Source organism: Cryptomeria japonica, chromosome 5 (genome assembly GCF_030272615.1).
Source record: "Cryptomeria japonica chromosome 5, Sugi_1.0, whole genome shotgun sequence".
NCBI classification, from domain to species: domain Eukaryota; kingdom Viridiplantae; phylum Streptophyta; class Pinopsida; order Cupressales; family Cupressaceae; genus Cryptomeria; species Cryptomeria japonica.
The window spans coordinates 198,190,616-198,211,237 of NC_081409.1; the positions used below are offsets into that span (position 1 = coordinate 198,190,616).

A 20,622-nucleotide genomic window follows, 5' to 3' on the forward strand; every position below is an offset into this window, starting at 1 on the left:
CACTGCTCATCAAGCAAATAGGGTCGGTTTCAGGTAAACGACCGCAATGATAAATCTGTTTACCAACAAGTTCAATGTTTGAAATAAGTATGACCGAGTTTTGAGGAACAAAATATTGTCAAACTGTTTGTAAATGAAAAAAAATGAGCTTCATATAGTGAACGTAGTCAAAGGTAAATCCTTTTTTTTTTTCCTGTAGTATAGAGTCATGCAGTTGCACCCATTTTGGCAATCTCTGCAAGTAGGTAGCTGCACTCAGCTTCAAAATCGAGCCTCTGCACTTTCTTGATTGTTACTTTTATTCTAGGCTCAAAGTTGTATGTGTCATGTTGGGTGAATATTTTCTCACCAGCGTACTAATGACAAAATATATAATTCACACAACGCTATGCTGAGAAATTAATCTCTCCTCTCATCAAGGGGAGGTTCCCTATGAAATTTCTCCTCTAATTAATAAGAAATTAAATTTGTGGGTTGGTGTTGGGCATATAACTCTCTTTTTTTAGAGTTTATCTATTCTCCCTTCACCTAGTTACAATTTCTCTACCTCTTCAGATACTTAAAGAAAAGAATTATTAATCTAACAAACTACACCAAGAGTTACTATTAAGCAGCACAAAGTCTCCTTTAAGGTAACACTAATTCACACTGATTGTTACAAATTAAACAATTAGAAACTCAGCTTAAAGCCCAAAGTCTTCAAGTATAGATTTCTAATCCATTAAACTACAAATAACCACAACAATACAAAGTTTACCACAAGTTACTTAATTTATCAGTAGATTTCTCAAGTATGCTAAGAGCATAAAGTCTATTTGCAAGATTTGAGAGCTCTCTAGCCACGCAGCAATATCTTAAAGATCAAAGAATTAAAGATAATATATATTCAATGGACATAGGAAAATTAAATTATATAAATGATTTGCTTGATACAACACAAAGTTTGTGATCAACAAAACTATTTTCTTTATTCGTTTGATTGAATTTTCACCACAAAAGCCCAAAGTCTTAATTGGGATAAAAATTCAGTAGAGTTTTGCTAAGCATGAAAAAGATAAAATATTTACAAAAAGGTCCTCCTTATATAGGAAAAGAAGTTGAGAAAAAGGTGGGCACAATTGACTTATTCAACTGCACAGTCCCATTTTACTACAACTACTACATAAAGAAAACGTGCGTCTGCACAAAAATTGACAACATCTATCGGTGCAACTGCATGAAGAAAGAGTGCCAAAAGGGGGTACTTCATTCTCGATTCTCTTCTTCATTGGATTTTTGGAAACCTTCGAATTTAACAAGGATGGCTTTGACCTCTGCTTCATTTGGCATCAAGGTAGAACTTGTGATGATTTGGATGCGGGACATTGCATCTTGAATCTTCACCTATTTCTTTTTAACATCCTTCAACATTGATGCGAGGACTGCAAAGCTAACCTGAATTTATAACAGTTTATCAAAAGTATCAAGCGAAAAATCTTGTACCATGCATTGATCCATCAAGGAAAGGAATTCCTACTTGACAACTTCAGCAGTGACGAGATTTTGATTGCCATCATATAAATAGCAAGGTAGATCACCAACTTTGGCAAAAATAAGGTCAACCTCGTCATCACCTTCTTTCTTCTCCTGGTCCAGCTCTGCAATCATTAACTTCATTGTCTCTTGCTTGTGAGACAATAAAGACAAGATCTAGATGTATTTCTCCCTTGTGGGAATTGCCTTATTCTCAACCAGGACATCTATCCTAAAGTCCTCCATTTTCCTCGACAAGGTAGTACTTTTCACAACTTTCTCAATCTCCTATGATAAAGAGGTTTTGAGTCCTTGCATTCAACTTTGGATTACTTCATAATCAGACAATAGTTCCACTGTTAAGCTCAAAAGATGAGAGCCTTCTGACCTTAGTCATGAGATCCACTCATCCATCACTCGGCCTTTAGCTCCCACCTGTTCAATCTTCTTGAGGGATTCGGTATCTATTGAGGATCCTATGGGTTCAACCTCTTGAGAAGATTGTGTTACCTTTAAAAGAACATTGGTTAACTGTTCACACTTCTGCTTCAAGATGCTTTTCTCATCCCTCTCCTAATCCAATCTTCTCAACAAAGAATTAAAGGTTGTCTGAGAATCTAATTTCACACTCTCATGTGTTTCCACCCCGAGCTCTATGACCTGCATGGTATAATCTTCTGATCGTATGTTGCCTTTGTCCTTGTCTGATGATGACACCATAGCTTCAACATATTTTCTCTTGGAAGCTGGGTCTACTACCACCCGAGATACTATCTTTGACTTTTTCATTCCCTTAGGCTTTGGAGGAACTAGAAGTTCAAAGTCTAATTCATCTGGAGATATCACCTTTTTTTTCCTCTTAGGGGCCACTACTTCTATCCAAGGGGGTAATTCTGGATTGGATGATGGAATAGTAGCTCCTTGTTGATTTTGAGTTGAAGCTTCAGGAGCAGGTTAACTGGAGCTTGGGGCAGTTGTAAGTGTTACTGATGGTGCTGATATTGAGGTATCTAGTGGAACATTTGTTACTGCTACCTCTTTAGTTACAGATGGGAGAGTTGAGGGTGCCGTGAATTTAACTTCAGCACTTAACAATGGAGGAATTGTTGTGATGGTGGTAGTAGTGGCAGGTAAATCTACTGAAACCTGTTCTGCAAGTGCATCTTGCAAGGTTTCATTAAAATCCATCATGGTGGATTCAAAAGTAGATGAAGGGATATCATCTAAATTAGAGAAGTTGGTTATTGTAAAAAATTGACCAACGTTCTCTGATTGCGTCATACCCATACTTAGATCTCCATCTTCTTGAAAATCTTGATCCTCTTCATCAGAGTCAGATTCAACAGAGTGGATGACTACTTGTGAAGCGGTTGAGGCATCTACTTCAATTGGATGTGATACTTCTTCTGCCTGTACTTCCTCTTGTTGAGGAATTTCACCTTCTTCAACCTCCTTTCCCTTTCCAACTTTACTGGCAGGTGGTTGTTCTGGCTCTTTCACTACTGCTTCCTATGATGCAGATGATGATTCACCCTTCTTCGATCCTTTAACTATAAATTTGATTTTGGGTCCTTTACCCTTTGATTGTACCACAGGAGCTGAGGGTAGTGCTTACGGGTCTTCCCTGCTTTTCGTTCTTGTTTCAACTGTAGTTGTCTTGCCTAATGGGCCATCACTATTGTCATCATATCCTGAGCTAGCAGGAAGTTGTTTCATCCTGAGGTTTTTCTTTACCAGCCATGCATTTGTGTTTGCTAAGATAGGAGATATCCTCTGGGTAATAGATTTGCTTTCTTTCTTCGACCATTACACAAGTGGAAGTGGGGAGTCAGCAATCTTCCTCTCATAATAGACAGGGTCCACTATGTCATCTGTGTCTTCCATGTTCATTGGGATCTTAGCTAAATCCAAATTTTCAATTTGTTCCATAGTAAGGCAGTTGAAATCCATCCTCCTTATATCCTCCTCATTCTAACAATCTGCCCAAACATCCTCAAACCTGTAAACATGAGTATAAGTCCTTTTGAGTTTTTTCTTTATACCCTGAAAATCAAAATTGGTTCGGGCCTTGAATCTTCTCATGGTATTCCACTGCATTTCTTTTTCCATATTTTTGGCCTTAGGATTGGTTAGCACTGAGTATTTGCCAATTGATTCTGGGAATTTCAACCCTGTCTTATGTGCTTGTAATTGTTTTTCATGCACACTAATCATTTGTCTGCACAACTCCACAAGGACGATTTTATCTGAAGGGAACCTTGGAAGAATGAAGGGCTCACTTGAGAAACATCCAATCCGGATATAAGTGAATGTGGGAAACTGTAGAAATACACACCTAAAATGAGACACCCTGCTGTAAGCGGCCTCTAATATTCTTCTCTTTTGCAGGCCTTTATCAAAAATACACTTCCATACAACAAAGAAAGTGTCATTAACCCTCCTATAATGATTACCTTGATTCTTGATTGTCAGCTAGTCATAGTACTCCCAAACGGGCACCAATCCTCTGTCACCCTTGGTAGACAAGCCTGGATATTGCCTCATCAAAGCAGCTGCATAAACCAAGTACAAGGTCATGTAAAACTTCAGTGTTACCTTGACCTCCTTCAATTGAGCATAAAGCACATCACTGATCTGCTCTCCCCAATCGATTCTTGTGGATCCCTTTCTGATTATATTTATATAATAAGATATCCAGTTTTGAAAATAATGAGAGTCTTTTAACCCTCTCACTCTAGATAACATGGTGACCATATCGTTATATTCCTCATTAAAATCACTCTTGTGGAAGGACTTAGGCCATCGTGAGGTGAGGGAACTTCTTGCAGTAGAGAGATAAATAGTATTTGATCACCTTTTTGCATTTATCCTCATGTTTCTCATAGTACTCTTGAGCACTTTCTTGAGAAATATCAGCTACTTCAACTGATGAAGCTTTGAAGATACTATTGAAGAATACACTATCTAGGGTCATGATGACATTCTGATCTTCATCTTTTACTTGTCTTGTGTTTGGATCAAAGTGATTAGCTACTGCCAGTACAAATTCAGGATCATGAGCCGCAACTGGGAAAGATGCATACTTATGTAGCTCAGGTTTGATTAAACTGGTTAGATGTGCAGGAGCCTTTTGAACTCGGTCAACAAATTCTTGCATATCAACATGCCCAATTTCGTCGTCTCTGATCTCCTTAATATTTGAGTCTACTGAACTCTCTGGGTACAGATTCAAGTACCTGTCGTACTTATATTTCATCTTTCTTGATGATGCTTTAATTGGAGAAGGTTCCAATTGACCTGAGGAAGACTCGGGCTTGTTGTGAGGGAGCTTTGACATTCTTGATGACTGCATCCAACACTGATGATTAGCTATTCATCATTATCAAAATCATTTTTTCTCAAATGGATCAAAAAATGGAACTCAAAATAGGCTTAGGAGTAAAACTGCCAAAAACAGCAGGTCGGGGAAAAAAGTCTGACCTACTCTTTTGAAAACAAAAATTGCACATCGGACTTTAAAGTCCGAAGTGTAATTGAAAACACCTTGATTAGCACATTGAACTTTAAAGGCTGATGTGCAATGGTAAATAAAGTTGATTAGCACATCGAACTTTAAAGTCTGATGTGCAATCTGGGAAAAAATCAACTTGCACATCGGACTTTAAAGTCCGATGTGCAGGTTGGGGAAAATCTCTGACTGTCATGTCGGGTTTTAAAACCCGACATGTCAGTCAGACCTTTACTTCTCCGCATATTGGACTTTAAAGTCTGATATGCGAAGGTTATGATCCCGCATATCAGACTTTAAAATCCGATATGCGGAGGTTCGACCGTATATTGCATAACGGGCTTTAAAGCCCAATATGCAGAGACATTTAGGAAAAGGGAAGGATAAGGAGGAAGGAGCAATCGGGATTTTAAAATCCGATTGCTCCCTCGACAACAAAAATCCAAAAGGAAAAAAGACAGAGCGAACAGAAAAACAAAAGCAAACAAGAACCAAAAAACCTGAAAAGAAACCAAAACCCTACCTCTTCCACTATGATGATCGAAAAAAACCGACAATGGAGCGATCCGATCTGAGTCAAGGTGAGAAAATGGAGGAGGGAACACGCGAGACAAACCAAAATGAAGATTAAAACGCGAAAATTAACTTTAAAAAGCATTTAATCAAACCCCAATTCATCAATTAATGCGAAATTTAATACAACTCGCAGTTGCATGTCAGACTTTAAAGTCCGACATGCAGATAGGAAAACTTGCATGTCGGACTTTAAAGTCTGACATGAAACCTTCGGAAAAACCACCTGCAGTTCGGACTTTAAAGTCTGAACTGCAGGCAAAGACCACCTGCAGTTCGGACTTTAAAGTCTGAACTGCAGGCAAGAAAGCCTACAAATACACATTGGACTTTAAAGTCTGAAGTGTATTTAGCAAAAAGAACCCTGTAGTTTGGACTTTACAGGCCGAACTGCAGGTAAAATTGCAAACTTAAAGGAACTAGGAAAACAATAAAAACAAAAAAACAAGGAACAAAATGAACTAACCGACGAAGTCGATTAAGCTCTCCCGAAGACCATAAGGTAGGAAATGGACCAGTTTCGTAGGGTTGCCTCACGATTTTGGCCATGCTAAAATCAAGGACAACATGTCAGTAGACACCAAAACTGTAAAACTATAGTGGTTGAACATAGCTTTATTAAGTATGTTGCAAGGTGTTTTTCTGTTGTTAAGTTATATTACAACATGCATAATTCCTTTGCAGATAGAGCCAATAGTTCTGTACCAACCTCATCAAATGCATTAGCCCAAACAGTTCCTATTTGATCTTGTAGTTTCATCTGTAGGAGGTATTTGTAATTACATTCAGGGAATTGTGTTTGACACCTAGGGCAGAGCCACAAATTCTCAACTAATTTACTACATTTCGTTTTACATTCTTTACCGTTGAAATGTAATGGGCAAGTTGTATAATAAAACTGGTCCTCCTTAATGAATCGCAAGACAACTGTAATAGTAGTCTCAATGGTTTCTGGCACAACGCTAAGACGTTGTAGGATGGATGCAATTGACATTCTTTGATACTGGTTTTTTTTGGCAAGCACACCCAAAGAGTGTGAATCAAGGCATTGTTGGACAGAGCCTCTTAAATGGAGGGGGTCTGCTTCAGGAATGGAAGGGTTAATTTTGAAAGTTGCTGAGGCTGAAATATTAATAACTTTTCCATTGAAATAACCAATCCTTGCATTTTGAACAGCAAGGATGACAAATGTTCCAGATGCATGCATATTCTTCAAGTCATTGCCTAGTTGTTCTGATGGCGGTCCCCAAAGGTTAACATCAATTGTCAAAGATGACATATCATTTATTTTTACTATTCTCTTGTTTACAGTAGAGCCATCCTTTCTATGAATTACAAAAATCTCTCTGACATTGACAACAACACCAATAACATCAACCAAAGTATTGTTGGTGCTGGTAAGAACTTCATTAATAGGGGTGAAGTGATTTTTTTTGTCTCAACAGAATCAGGGGCTCACCACTTCAAAATTGAAGTTTCAGTCAAGATAATCTCAAGGTGGCTGTTAAGCTTATTGTATACTGTGTTTGCATCTTTTACAGAACCTTTGGAAACAACATATGAAGCTCCTTTTTCAACTTGGTGATAGTGCAATTCTACTATTTCATCAAAGGAAGTAATTCTAACTTCACAACCCTCTTCGTCTATAATATCAAAACTAAAAACTTGACCATTGCGTTTTGTCATATTATATTGATGCATTTTTCTCTTATTTGTTACTTGACCTTTTATTGTCCAATTGTTTTGCTAAGGGTTCAAGCTTTTAATAGGGCTGATATTTTCAGAGGGAGCATTTTGTGGAGAAGGCAGATCTGCACCGAATTTAAGAGCACGTTTAGTGGAGGGCGGGATTTCTCAGCCCAACGTTTGCTCTTCCCGTTCTTTAAAGAGGTATCTAGGTTTTCCAACCAAATCACAATTCATTTTTTTGACATCTAGAGTGAATATAATGAGATGGTCCTGTAAAAGGAAGAAGGAGGTTTTCTCAATTGTAGGAAATACATTTGTAAATAGCATAGAAATAGGTTCACATAAATGAGGAAAACAGACTATAGAAGCTACCTTGTGTTCCAAACATATCGACAAGCATAGTTTGTCAACAAAAGAACAGAACCTATCTTCAACATCTCCGCATGCAATAAGTCAGCATACTTGGGTGACAAAATGGCCAACTGCATATGCGTGCCATCAGACAAGACTATTTTGTATCTGTCATTGTCATTTGGATCACCAGCCATTTTTTCAAATGACAAAAGTTGTAGCAATGGTGAAGGGATATCGTCTCCAACATTCATACATCAGATTGCATATGGGGTAAGCTTGAGGTGGTCGTTAAGTCCCTACAAGGAGAGGACAATAAGACTAAATGTATATACAAGGGAAGTTTCATAGCAACAATGCAGATTTGGTAAAAGAAAACTATGTTTGGCAAGATATATATATATATATATATATATATATATATATATATATATATATATATATATATATATATATATATATATATATATATATATATATATATATATATATATATATATATATCCAAACTGGTGGGATTCTATATATTTATGTATGCAACAAGATAATAGAATGACAACCATATTAGAAGATGGTGGAGCAGTTTTGAATAAAAGAATGGGTCCCTGTATATTTCTACAAGTCAATATGTTTGTGAGAATTTTTTTTTTTGCCAATGGATGGATAGAATATATGTCCAGACTATGAAACATGGGAATGATGACAACTATGTAGATGCAGTGAAACATGTATACAGGTGATGTTTTTGTGTGATGTTGAAACACCCAAAAGAATGCTCATATCTTGAAATGTGCAACAACATAGAATGGATTATCTTACCGAAGTGTCTGGGGGAGGCTATTGTGATGGAGCAAGAGAGCTGGTAGAAGATGACATAGTGCTTAATGCTCTTTACAATTGGAGGAATGGATCTTTTGTGAGAGCGGACAATGTCTATAGAACAATAAGCAGCATAAAGAAAGGTTGAATAGCATATTCAAATAAATCCTCCAAAGGAAAGTGCAACATAAAAAACAAACATTCATAAATATTGAGATTAATCTACATGCAAACTATACATGCAAACTTTGACTGCCCAACAAATTGAAAGGTTTGTTTCCTATTTTTCCAAGGTAACAAAATACAAAATTATAGACTTTCCAAAAAAGACGTAACAAATACAAAATTATCAAGCAAGGTGGTTTTTTAATTTTTAAATCTGCATAGTTGATAAAAAAACAGAGGTAAAAATTACAAACTTATCAGCTAAGTTGGTTCTTAGTTTTTAACTCTACCTACTTGACCCAAAGAAGCTTGGCAGTAAATACAAAACTTTCAGTTGAGCTTCTTCTTCAGTTTTAAAATTTGCCTGCTAGGCCCAAGAAAAGGGGCCATAATTGGAAAAAGTGAAAAAATAGCTTGAGGCAACAGATACAAAATTATGACCTTACTTGATTGTTCAGTAACCTTTGAAAAATGACTCACACCTTTGACATATTGTAATGGGTATCAAGTTGTGAACATGTTTTTCTACATTAAAAAATCAATTTTAAACCCACAATTCAAAAAAAATACATTTTACCTACGAAAGATAAGACCCTAGCCTGAAAAACATATGACACAGAGAAAGACAAGACACTATGCAGCTCAAGAAAAAATCTTACCAAGGAAACAACGCAACCAACAAAACCAAAGGCAGGGAAAATCGTATCAATATTTAATGCATGAGCCACTCGAGAACAATGCCAAATTAATTCCCATGTCAAATTCACATAGAACGTACTACTCACAACTCGGCATAATTTAACAAATCAAGAATATGGATGATGTCTTTCTCGGGGAAGCAGGTTGGTGACGGAAAATTGAATGGCCATGAAAAAATGGACTACATTTAATTACAGTATGCAAATTGCCTTTTGCAAGTATTTGAAAGGATAGCCAAATCTAGTGGGAGCTCGTGTATCCGAGAAATTTTTGGGCAGCACATTTATCCATGCATCCACTGCCTGCACCTTAATTCATTTATTATGCATGAGCCTCGTAAGTCACATTTCCACAAGGTTACCACAAACAAATTTTGTCGTACCCGTTTTTTAAAAAAACCCAAAATATTGAAAATTTTCTAGGCATAAATGCCCCAACAAAAAGCTGATAGACATAGACATATTTATATATATATATATAAAGCTATATATTTGCATGCACAGACATAGAAATCCATATGCATGTGTATGTATAAATATAAATATGCATGTATATATATACATATACATAGATATGTATGTATGTACATGGATATATAGATGCACAAGCATGTATCTATACATGGATATATGAATAAGTATATATAAACATAAATAGATATATTTATATATATGTATACATAAATACACACGCACACACACACACACACACACACACACACAAACACAAACACAAACATATATATATATATATATATATATATATATATATATATATATATATATATATATATATATATATATATATATATATATATATATATATATATATATATATATATACATAACAATTCTGCTATTTTGGTAAAAGTATCAGGCAAGATGGCTCTTTAGTTTTTTAAATCCGCCTATGTAATAACCCACTTTACTTAACCCAACAAAATTTGACCACTTTTTTTTTTGTTTACTATAATCATTTGTGTTTGATTCAATCACATACTCTAGCCATCCATCCATTAGGATTAGGCATTCATCCATCTGGGATGAGCATCTAACCATACGGGTTAGGCATCTGTCCATACGAAGCAGAAGGTTTCCTCTATCCAATACGGGATAGGCATCTACCCATACGGGATAGGCATCTATCCAATTGGGATAGGAGGTGCTCTGGCCAGAGACTTAGACTCATTGGGACCATTCGAGTCCTGAGTCACTCACTAAGTGCTACACTCCCCTAATAGGAGTGCACCGAGGTCGTCGTCCTTAGGAGAAATCAAATAACATAGTGCAAGCTTGAATTCTGCCTTGGGATTTGGCTTAAAGCCTCGGGAAGTCAAGCGAATCCATACGGGATTCCTTCCGAGTATGCATTGAATTACTTTTTCCTTTTATTACACTACCTTTCAAATTAGGACTCTTCGTAATCCATCTTCTTACCAAAACCTAGACCCCATCCATTAACGCCTGAGTACTGGGGACAACTCCATCCCTAGACTGCCTACATAGCCATTTCGACATGGGATCAAGGCGTAAAGTATGTATTTATGTTTTCTACTCTATGGTTTGATGTAAACTGGTTAGTGGGTACGCAACCCTTTCTAGGGTCAATGTCCCAGATAGTTTCTCTGCGGTTGCTACCCATAGTGGTAGCACTTAAACAAAGGCTCAAGATGGCCTATTGTTTGTGGCCTAAAACAACTATATTCTAATACCTATCATAAGCGTCACCCTAGACCCAATTTTCAATCGTCAACAACTCTTCAAGATTAAATCAATTTCATAAAAGCATCACTCAATCAACCCTAAAGGAGGTTTACTATGGTTTAACTCAGCGGATGTAAAATCATTTAAGGATTATCTTATTAGATTATCGATCCAAGGGGGATTAACCGCCCCTTGGATTTTAACTTCCAAGTGTCCCTTATTACTCCCCAACGAATTATAGGGATGATGCCATAGACGTCGTTGATGCAACTTTATTAGGCGTTAAGTGTAGTAGTTCAACACCATGGCATTACTCGTAAGTGTGACCCAGAGGCACCGTAAATACCAAACACTACTAGGTTTTGGTTTTCCGACTTCCTTTATTTAGTTTTCTAACTAAGAAGCTATGAAAAACATCATGCTTGAAACAATTATGAAATGAATGTTCGTAATTGGACATTGCAAAGTTTAATTAATTGAAATAACTACTTCGATGTCATTCATGTACCACTTGATAAAAATACCATCCTTCTACAACTAAACTATTTAATATTGAAATATAATTGCATGATAATGACAATTATGAACTCACATATTAAAATGTGTAACTTGCATGAAAATGATGAAAATGTAACTCGCTCATCAATAAATGCAATTAATGTATAGGTAATTCGCATGAAGCAAGGATAGTGTAAGTTACATGCAAGGTTAAGCAATGTTTTATTTCTACCATAAGAATAATCACTTATAGAGTCACTGGTTCAAAAATAGCAATTAGTTTACACATTTGACAATTTTGGTTCAAATCATGAATTAATTGTTTTTGATGAATCTAAAATGCCAACTAAGTGACCCAATGAATCTTAAATAGATTGAGAGATTCTAATTATAAAATTTGATATAATTTAATTTACAATTATAAATTTACTAAAGATAAATTAATTGTAAATTTACTAAAGATAATTTAATTATAAAGTTACCTAAGTTTACTTTTATTAAACTAAGATTTAAATTAAAAAAAGAAATTAACAAAATCCAATTGCCAAGAATTAAATTTATGTAGTGGCTTTTATAGCCAAGTGGGAGTGGGGGCCACGGGTCCCATCACCACTGCGGACCTGTGAGTGGAGGCCCGTGGTGATGAGGTGATAGTCGTGGTCCCCTCCACTCCCCTGCGGCCACTGTCGTAACAGTGACCGCAGGGTAGTGGTGGGTACCACTCCCCAGCGGTAGTAATAGCTCTGCCCCCTGCGTTGGCCCATTACTCTATTGAACAACAAAAAAAAGACGAAATTTATTTTTCGAACTTCTTCGTACTGTTTTATATATTTTTCTTTGGATATTTTTTAATTATATATATATATATATTATTAAAATAAGAACAAGAATTTAATCACAGGAATGAAATAAAATAGAGAAATTTGTTTCAGCAATATAACAGATAACTAAATTATCACAGAGATAGGTAAATGTTTAAATTTTGATTTCACAGTGATCATATCCAACAATTTTGCCCTTATGTTGAGATAAACAAACTTTCTTTGAGAAGTTCTCAGGAAATTAATATTCACAGAGAGAGGGTTTTCTGAAATAAATAAATAACAAAACAATAATGAGAAGAATTCATATTTGATATACTTTTTTCTCATAGCGAGATTTCTCAATACAAGTGATTTTATGCATAGAGAGAGAAATTATCTACAGAGATAAAAGAATTTGAGTTTTTCAAAAAAAAGAGATAGAGATGTTGAAAAACGTGATTTATTTTTTTATTTCCAGATTCGAGATTTTCTCTAGATTTCTAAAAAAAACAGAAAAGTAGAATCTGATTTCTTTCTTTAAAATAGATTAACAAATAAAAGAGAAATCTGCATTTGTATTTAAAAAGAAAAGAAACTTTTATCAATGCATTTCTTTAATGAAAAATAGATTTCCTTTCTAATTAATCTATCTAACAATTAAGAAATTATTTCCTTCAGAAAGCTATATTCAACTAAAGAATCTAAGAGGAGATATTTCCCTTGAAAATATAGAAAAATTTACATAAGGAATTAACAAATGCAAAGAGGGAACCTGGAGAAGCCTTTTGATGTTGAATCCTCTCCAAATCTTGAAGCCTAGCCTTCCTTGATCCTTCCTTGCAAGCTTGGAACAATTTCTTCAAAACAACCTTAACTATTCTCCGAATGAAAATATGACTACTAAAAACAAACTATTTGAGAAAATTTTCTTCAAAGAATAACCAACTCCCTCTTTTGAAAACTTGCATACAATATATAGGAAAAATCCCTTAATTCCACTATCTAGAGAAATTAATTAAGAATGAGATTCTTTTTCCAATATTGGACCCATGCAAAATTGATTAATATCCTAGTGGGGGAGTTACATGCAAGGTATTAAAGAATGAAGATTCCTCTAGAAGCTTCTTATTTCTCCTACAACATGTGCCATAATTGGGAATGGGAAAAAGAATAAATAAATAATGCCTATTTAAATTATATTCTCCAAGTGTGTGTGTGGGTCCATTATTTATTCTTTTTATAATATTAATTCAACCATATTCAATAGCTCAACCAAACAAAAAGATATAATAGAAATTGTATCAAATCAAAAGTGATAAAGGAGGGTTGTGACATCCTCCCCCCCTTAATTTGTGCATCGTCCCGATGCACTTATTGAGTGTATCCAAAAGAGTCTATAGTTAATGATTAGTTTAAAACAAAAAAGGAAACAACTGTTGCATTCCCCTAGTATCTTCCCATGTGGCATTCTTTTCATCATACTGATTCCATTGTACTTTGCATTGATCAACCTCTCTATTGCACAATTGGCACTGGTGCCTCTCCAAGATTCTAAATGGCTCTATCATTATTCATCCCATTTCCTAGACCTGTAAAGCATCCCAATTCAAAATATTTTTCTCATCAGGTACATACTTTTTAAGAAGAGATACATGGAAGACATCATGGATTTGGCTCAACTGGGGAGATAAGGCCAACCGGTATGCAACTGGATTAATCCTTTCCAATATTTCAAAAGGCCCAACATAACGAGGTGCAAGCTTAGTCTTTTTCCCAAACCTTATGGAACTCTTGTGTGGCCTAACTCTTAGGAAGACTTTCTCTCCCACCTCATACTCCCTTGGTGTCCTATTCTTGTCTGCATAACTTTTCTGCCTATCTGAGGCTTCCTTCAATCTTTTCCTAATTTCCTTAGTTTTCCTTTCCATTTCCTTCAACATATCTGGTCCAACAATTACTCTATCTTCAAGACTATCCCAACTCAAAGGTGTTCGATATGGCCTACCATACAATGCTTCAAAAGGTGCCATTCCCAAAATGTTTGATATGTATTATTGTAAGAAAACTCTACCAGAGGTAGGAAATCTTCCCATTTCTTCTGTTGGTCCATGTATTACATGTGAAGTAGGTCTTCCAAAATCTGATTCGTCCTCTCTATTTGACCGTCGATTTCAGGATGGTATGCAGTGCTAAAATTTAGTTGAGTTCCCAGAGCTGATTGAAGAGTTGTCCAAAACCTTGAAGTGAATCTAGCATCTCTATCTGATATGATTTTCTCTGGCATTCCATGCAACCTAAATATTTCCTTAACAAAGCACCTTGCCAAGGTAGGTGCATCATCTGTCAGATTCCTTGGTATAAAATGTGCCACCTTGGTGAGTTTATCAATTACCACCATTATTGTATCATGCCTAGATGGTGACATGGGCAACCCTTGCACAAAATCCATTCTAATAACTTGTCACTTGTGTTGAGGTACATCATGTAACTATAATAATCTAGCTGGATGTCTATGCTCTACCTTTACTCTTTGACACTCCAAACATTTAGCCACATATTTGACTATGTCATTCTTCATCCCTTGCCAAAAGTATAGCTTCTTTAGATCAGCATAAAGTTTGTTAACCCCCGGATGCCCTGAGTAAGGGGCATTATGAGCCTCCGACAAGACTACTTCCCTTAAGTCTCCTGAATTAGGAATATAGATTCTATTATTGTATCTGAGCAACCCATCTTCATCTAATGTATACCCTTCAACCTTAGGATCGGTTGGATCATATTCTAAAGTCAATTTGACTTGCTCATACCATGGGTCATGTCCCTGCTCATCCATTACTTGCCTTTTGAAAGAAGTTTTGAATGTTGTTATAGTCATCAAGTGTCTCCTCCTACTTAAAGCATCTGCCACCCTATTTTCCTTCCCCTTAATATATTCAATTTCAAAATCATATTCACTTAGAAACTCTAACCACCTTCTTTGTCTATCATTTAAGTGGGGTTGGGTAAAGATGTACTTTAGTCCTTGGTTATCTGACTTTAACTCAAAGGGCTTCCCTAGTAAGAAGTGTCTCCATTTCTGTAGGGCATGCACAATCGCTGCTAACTCTAAGTCATGGGGTGCATAATTAACTTCATGAGTCTTCAACTTCCTGGATTCGTAAGCTACTACCCCTTCATCTTGGACAAGTACTCCTCCTAAACCTTCAATAGAAGCGTCAGTTACGACTGTGAAGTGTCCATTCGGATCTGGTACTTTTAGAATGGGTGTTGAAGTTAGTTTCCCCTTCAAAATTTGGAATGCCTTATCACTTTGTTCTGTCCACACAAACCTTTTTCCCTTCCTCTGTAATGAGGTGATAGGGTTTGCTATCTTAGAGAATCCTTCCACAAACCTCCTATAGTACCCTACTAGCCCCATAAAGCTTCTTACCTCTGAAACGTTTTTAGGGATTGACCATTCTACTATTGCCTTTATCTTATCTGGATCAACTGCAATTCCTTCCTTTGATATTATATGCCCAAGGTAGTGAATCTTTTCCTCGAAGAAGGCACATTTTGACAGTTTCCCATATAACTTATGTTCCCTCAACCTTTGCAAAATGATTTGTAGGTGTACTAAATGTTCCTCCTCATTCTTAGAGTAAATCAATATGTCATCCAGAAATACCAAAATGAATTTGTCCAAGTAGTCATGGAGTACACTATTCATTAGGTTCATAAATGCAGCTGGGGCATTGGTTACACCAAAAGGAACTACTGTGAATTCATAATGCCCATATCTAGTCCTGAAATCTATCTTCGGAATGTCCTCCTCCTTAATTCTGAGTTGATGATATCCTGATCAGAGGTCTATCTTCGAGAAAACTGTTGCTCCTTTCATTTGGTCAAAAAGATTCTCTATTCGAGGTAAGGGATACCTTTTCTTTATTGTGACCTTGTTCAACATCCTATAGTCGATGCATAGCCTTAAGGTTCCATCCTTCTTCTTAACGAATAAGACTCATTCTCCCCATGGTGACACACTTGGCCTTATTAATCCCTTAGCTAAGAGTTCCTCTAATTGCATTTTGAGCTCTTGTAATTCAGTTGTGTTCATTCGGTAAGGTGCCCTTGATATTGGTTCAACTCCCGGTAGTAAGTCGATAGAAAAGTCAAACTTCCTTTTAGGGGGTAAGCCGGGTAATTCTTCTAGAAATACATCCTTGAATTCTCTTAATAAAGGGGTATTTTCAAAGGTTGGAGTATTTTCCTCTTTTCCTTCATCAATTTCAACCATATAGATTAGGCCTCCTCTCCTTCTTTCCTTATTTAATTGCATGGCTGATATGGTTTCTATATTAATGGGGTTAAACTTTCCTTGGATTTTGACCCTTTCCCCCCCATCATCCAAGCATTCAACAAATTTGTTATAGCAATCTACATTAGCTTGATGATCTGTTAACAAACTCATTCCAATAATTACATCATATAATCCTAGGGGTGCCACATAGAGATCTACCCTTGTTTCAAACTCGGGAAATTGTACCCTTGCCCTCGGCAAACACTTAGTTACTTCCCTAGTTGCCTTATCCTCATATTGAACCGTCCATGATGACTCCATTTGATTAACTTTTAATGCATATTTGCTTACTAATTCAGGTGAGATGAAACATTCAGATGACCTAGTGTCAATTAGAATTGAAATTGGTTGTTCAAATAGTGTACCTGTAGTTTCGACAGGAACATTTTGGAATCTTGCTCTTCGGTTCCTAACTGCTATGTGAATCCTTTGTTGGGGCCCTTGTTGTGGTTGATTGGCCCTAATCTGACCTTGCATCCTGGGACATTCTCTAGCAAAATGGTTTCCCCCACACATAAAGCATCCACATGGAGGACCCCTCCTGCCTTGATTCCTAGGAGGATCATTCCTTGTTTCATTGGCCTTGGGTGGATAAGTTATCCCGTTCTGCTGGTCATTGCCCCTATTATTATTGCCCCTATTATTATTATTTCCATTCCTCTGATATTGATTAGGGGGTGGCCTTCTTTCGGAAGAATTATTCCTTTGACTTTTGTTGAGGTTAGTGTTCCCCTTGAATTCCTGCTTCCTTTTAAAAGAGTGGTTCTCATTATAGTTCTGCCTTGCTATTGTTAGGGCTTGAATCTTTCTCTCCTACCTTAGGGACTTTTCAAGTACTTCGTTCATGTTTTTGGGTCCATGCATGTCGACCTCTGCCCCTATGTTGGTATTTAGTCCCAAAATGAACTTCCTCATTTGGCCTTCTTCATCTTTTTGGTACATAGGTGCATACTTAATCAATTTGGCAAACTTATCCCAATATTGTTGGACTGATAGGGGCCCTTGACGTAGATTATGGAACTCTGTCACCTTCTCATCAAAGAACAATTGAGGGAGCCACCTTTCTCGGAAGTGGTGAACAAATTGATCCCATGTGATCGTATCCCTGCTATACCCATTTTGCTCCTTGGTATTGGTCCACCAACTAGCTGCCTCCCCTGTGAGTTGATAGGAACCCCATAAGGCCTTGGTTGTTTCGCTAAAATCTCTTAGTTCAAAATACTTTTCCATTTCATTTAACCAATTCTCAGCTCCTTCACCAATTTGCCTCCCATCGAACTTAGGGGGGGTGATTTTCTTCAAATCCTTAAAGAGTTCCAATATGTTATTTTCTTTTCTATCGCCCATCATATTCCCCTGATTGCTACCAGGGTTCCCATTTTCAGTTCCACTTTGATTTTCAATGTCATTCTGCCTTGCCCTAAGGTCTTGCATTGATTGTTCCAAGAAGTTGATTTTATCCCTTTGTTCGGTTAGCAAGTTCATTATAGCTTCGACCCCATCTTCGTTATTCCCTGGATTATGTTGATCCCCTTCATGGTCTTCCTCATGGTTTTCTTCATGGTTTTCTTCATGATTTTCCTCATGGTTAGCTTCCCTTTGTCTCCTAGTGGTAGCACGTCTTCCATTTCACCTTCCTCTTCCTCTTCCTCTTCCTCTTCCTCTAACCATTCTAGGGTTTTACCTGAAAATTAAATTATGTAGTTAGTTCTTGATTTAAGATTTTATAATTTAATCTCTACCATTGCAAAACATTCCTCTAGTTGTGCAAATTGAAGTGATCACAAGGCCTAGATTTGAACCTTTGCTCTGATACCACATGTAATAACCCACTTTACTTAACCCAACAAAATTTGACCACTTTTTTTTTGTTTACTTTAATCATATGTGTTTGATTCAATCGCATACTCTGGGCATCCATCCATTAGGATTAGGCATTTATCCATCCGAGATGAGCATCTAACCATACAGGTTAGGCGTCTGTCCATACGAAGCAAAAGGTTTCATCTATCCAATACAGGATAGGCATCTACCCATACGGGTTAGGCATCTAGCCAATTGGGATAGGAGGTTCTCTGGCTAGAGACTTAGACTCATCGGGACCATTCGGGTCCTGAGTCACTCACTAAGTACTACACTCCACTAATAGGAGTACACCGAGGTCGTCGTTCTTAGGAGAAATCAAATAACATAGTGCAAGCTTGAATTCCGCCTCGAGATTTGGCTTAAAGCCTCGGGAAGTCAAGCGAATCCATACGGGATTCCTCCGAGTATGCATTGAATTAATTTTTCTTTTTATTACACTTATCTTTCGAATTAGGACTCTTCGCAATCCATCTTCTTACCAAAACCTAGACCTCATCCACGAATGCCTGAGTACTAGGGACAACTCCGTCCCTAGATTGCTTACATAGCCATTTCGGTACGGGATCAAGGCGTAAAGTATGTAGTTCTATTTTCTACTCTATAGTTTGATATAAACTGGTTAGTGGGTACGCAACCCTTTCTAGGGTCAATATCCCAGACAATTTCTCTGCGGTTGCTACCCACGGTGGTAGCACTTAAACAAAGGCTCAAGATGGCCTCTTGTTTGTGGCCTAAAACTACTAGATCCTAATACCTATCATAAGCGTCACCCTTGACCCAATTGTTAATCATCAACAACTCTTCAAGATTAAATCAATTTCATAAAAGCATTTCACTCAATCAACCCTAAAGGGGGTTTACTATGGTTTAACTCAGCGGATGTAAAATCATTTAAGGATTATCTTATTAGATTATCGATCCAAGGGGGATTACCCGCCCCTTGGATTTTAACTTCCAAGTGTCCCTTATTACTCCCCGACGATTTATAGGGACGATGCCACAAACGTCGTTGATGCAGCTTTATTAGGCGTTAAGTGCAGTAGTTCAACACAACGACATTACCCGTAAGCGTGACCCAGAGGCATCGTAAATACCAAACGCTGCTAGGTTTTGGTTTTCCGACTTCCTTTATTTAGTTTTCTAACTAAGAAGCTATGAAAAACATCATGCTTGAAACAATTATGAAATGAATGTATATAATTGGACATTGCAAAGTTTAATTAATTGAAATAACTACTTCGATGGCATTCATGTACCACTTGATAAAAATATCATCCTTCTACAACTAAACTATTTAATATTGAAATATAATTGCATGATAATGACAATTATGAACTCACATATTAAAATGTGTAACTTGCATGAAGATGATGAAAATGTAACTCGCTCATCAATAACTGCAATTAATGTATAAGTAATTCGCATGAAGCAAGGATAGTGTAAGTTACATGCAAGGTTAAGCAATGTTTTATTTCTACCATGAGAATAATCACTTATAGAGTCATTGGTTCAAAAATAGCAATTAGTTTACACATTTGACAATTTTGGTTCAAATCATGAATTAATTGTTTTTGATGAATCTAAAATGCCAACTAAGTGACCCAATGAATCTTAAATAGATTGAAAGATTCTAATTATAAAATTTGATATAAGTTAATTTACAATTATAAATTTACTAAAGATAAATTAATTGTAAATTTACTAAAGATAATTTAATTATGAATTGACCTAAGATCAATTTTATTAAACTAAGATTTAAATTAAAAAAAGAAATTAACAAAATCCAATTGCCAAGAATTAAATTTATGTAGTGGCTTTTATAACCAAGTAGGAGTGGGGGCCACGGGTCCCATCACCACTGCGAACCTGCGGGTGCAGGCCCGCAGTGATGAGGGGACAGTCGTGGTCCCCTCCCTCTTGTGGCCACTGCCGTAACAGTGACCATAGGGTAGTGGAGGGTACCACTCCCCTGCGGCCACTGCCGTAACAGTGATCGTAGGGTAGTGGTGGGTACCACTCCCCGACGGTAGTAATATCTCTGCCCCCTGCGTTGGCCCATTACTCTATTGAACAACAAAAAAATGACGAAATTTATTT

The 20,622-nt window shown here is 36.7% G+C and overlaps 1 protein-coding gene across 1 annotated transcript; it reads right to left on the bottom strand.

Annotated features, from left to right (window-relative positions):
- Positions 1-5,736: 5,736 nt before the first annotated feature.
- LOC131875804 (replication protein A 70 kDa DNA-binding subunit A-like) lies at positions 5,737-7,830 on the bottom strand. Its single transcript, XM_059220482.1, has 3 exons — positions 7,655-7,830; positions 6,303-6,939; positions 5,737-5,904 (listed from the first exon to the last, which is right to left on the bottom strand). Exons 1-3 carry the CDS (start codon positions 7,828-7,830, stop codon positions 5,737-5,739), a joined length of 981 nt encoding a protein of 326 aa, XP_059076465.1.
- Positions 7,831-20,622: the final 12,792 nt, after the last annotated feature.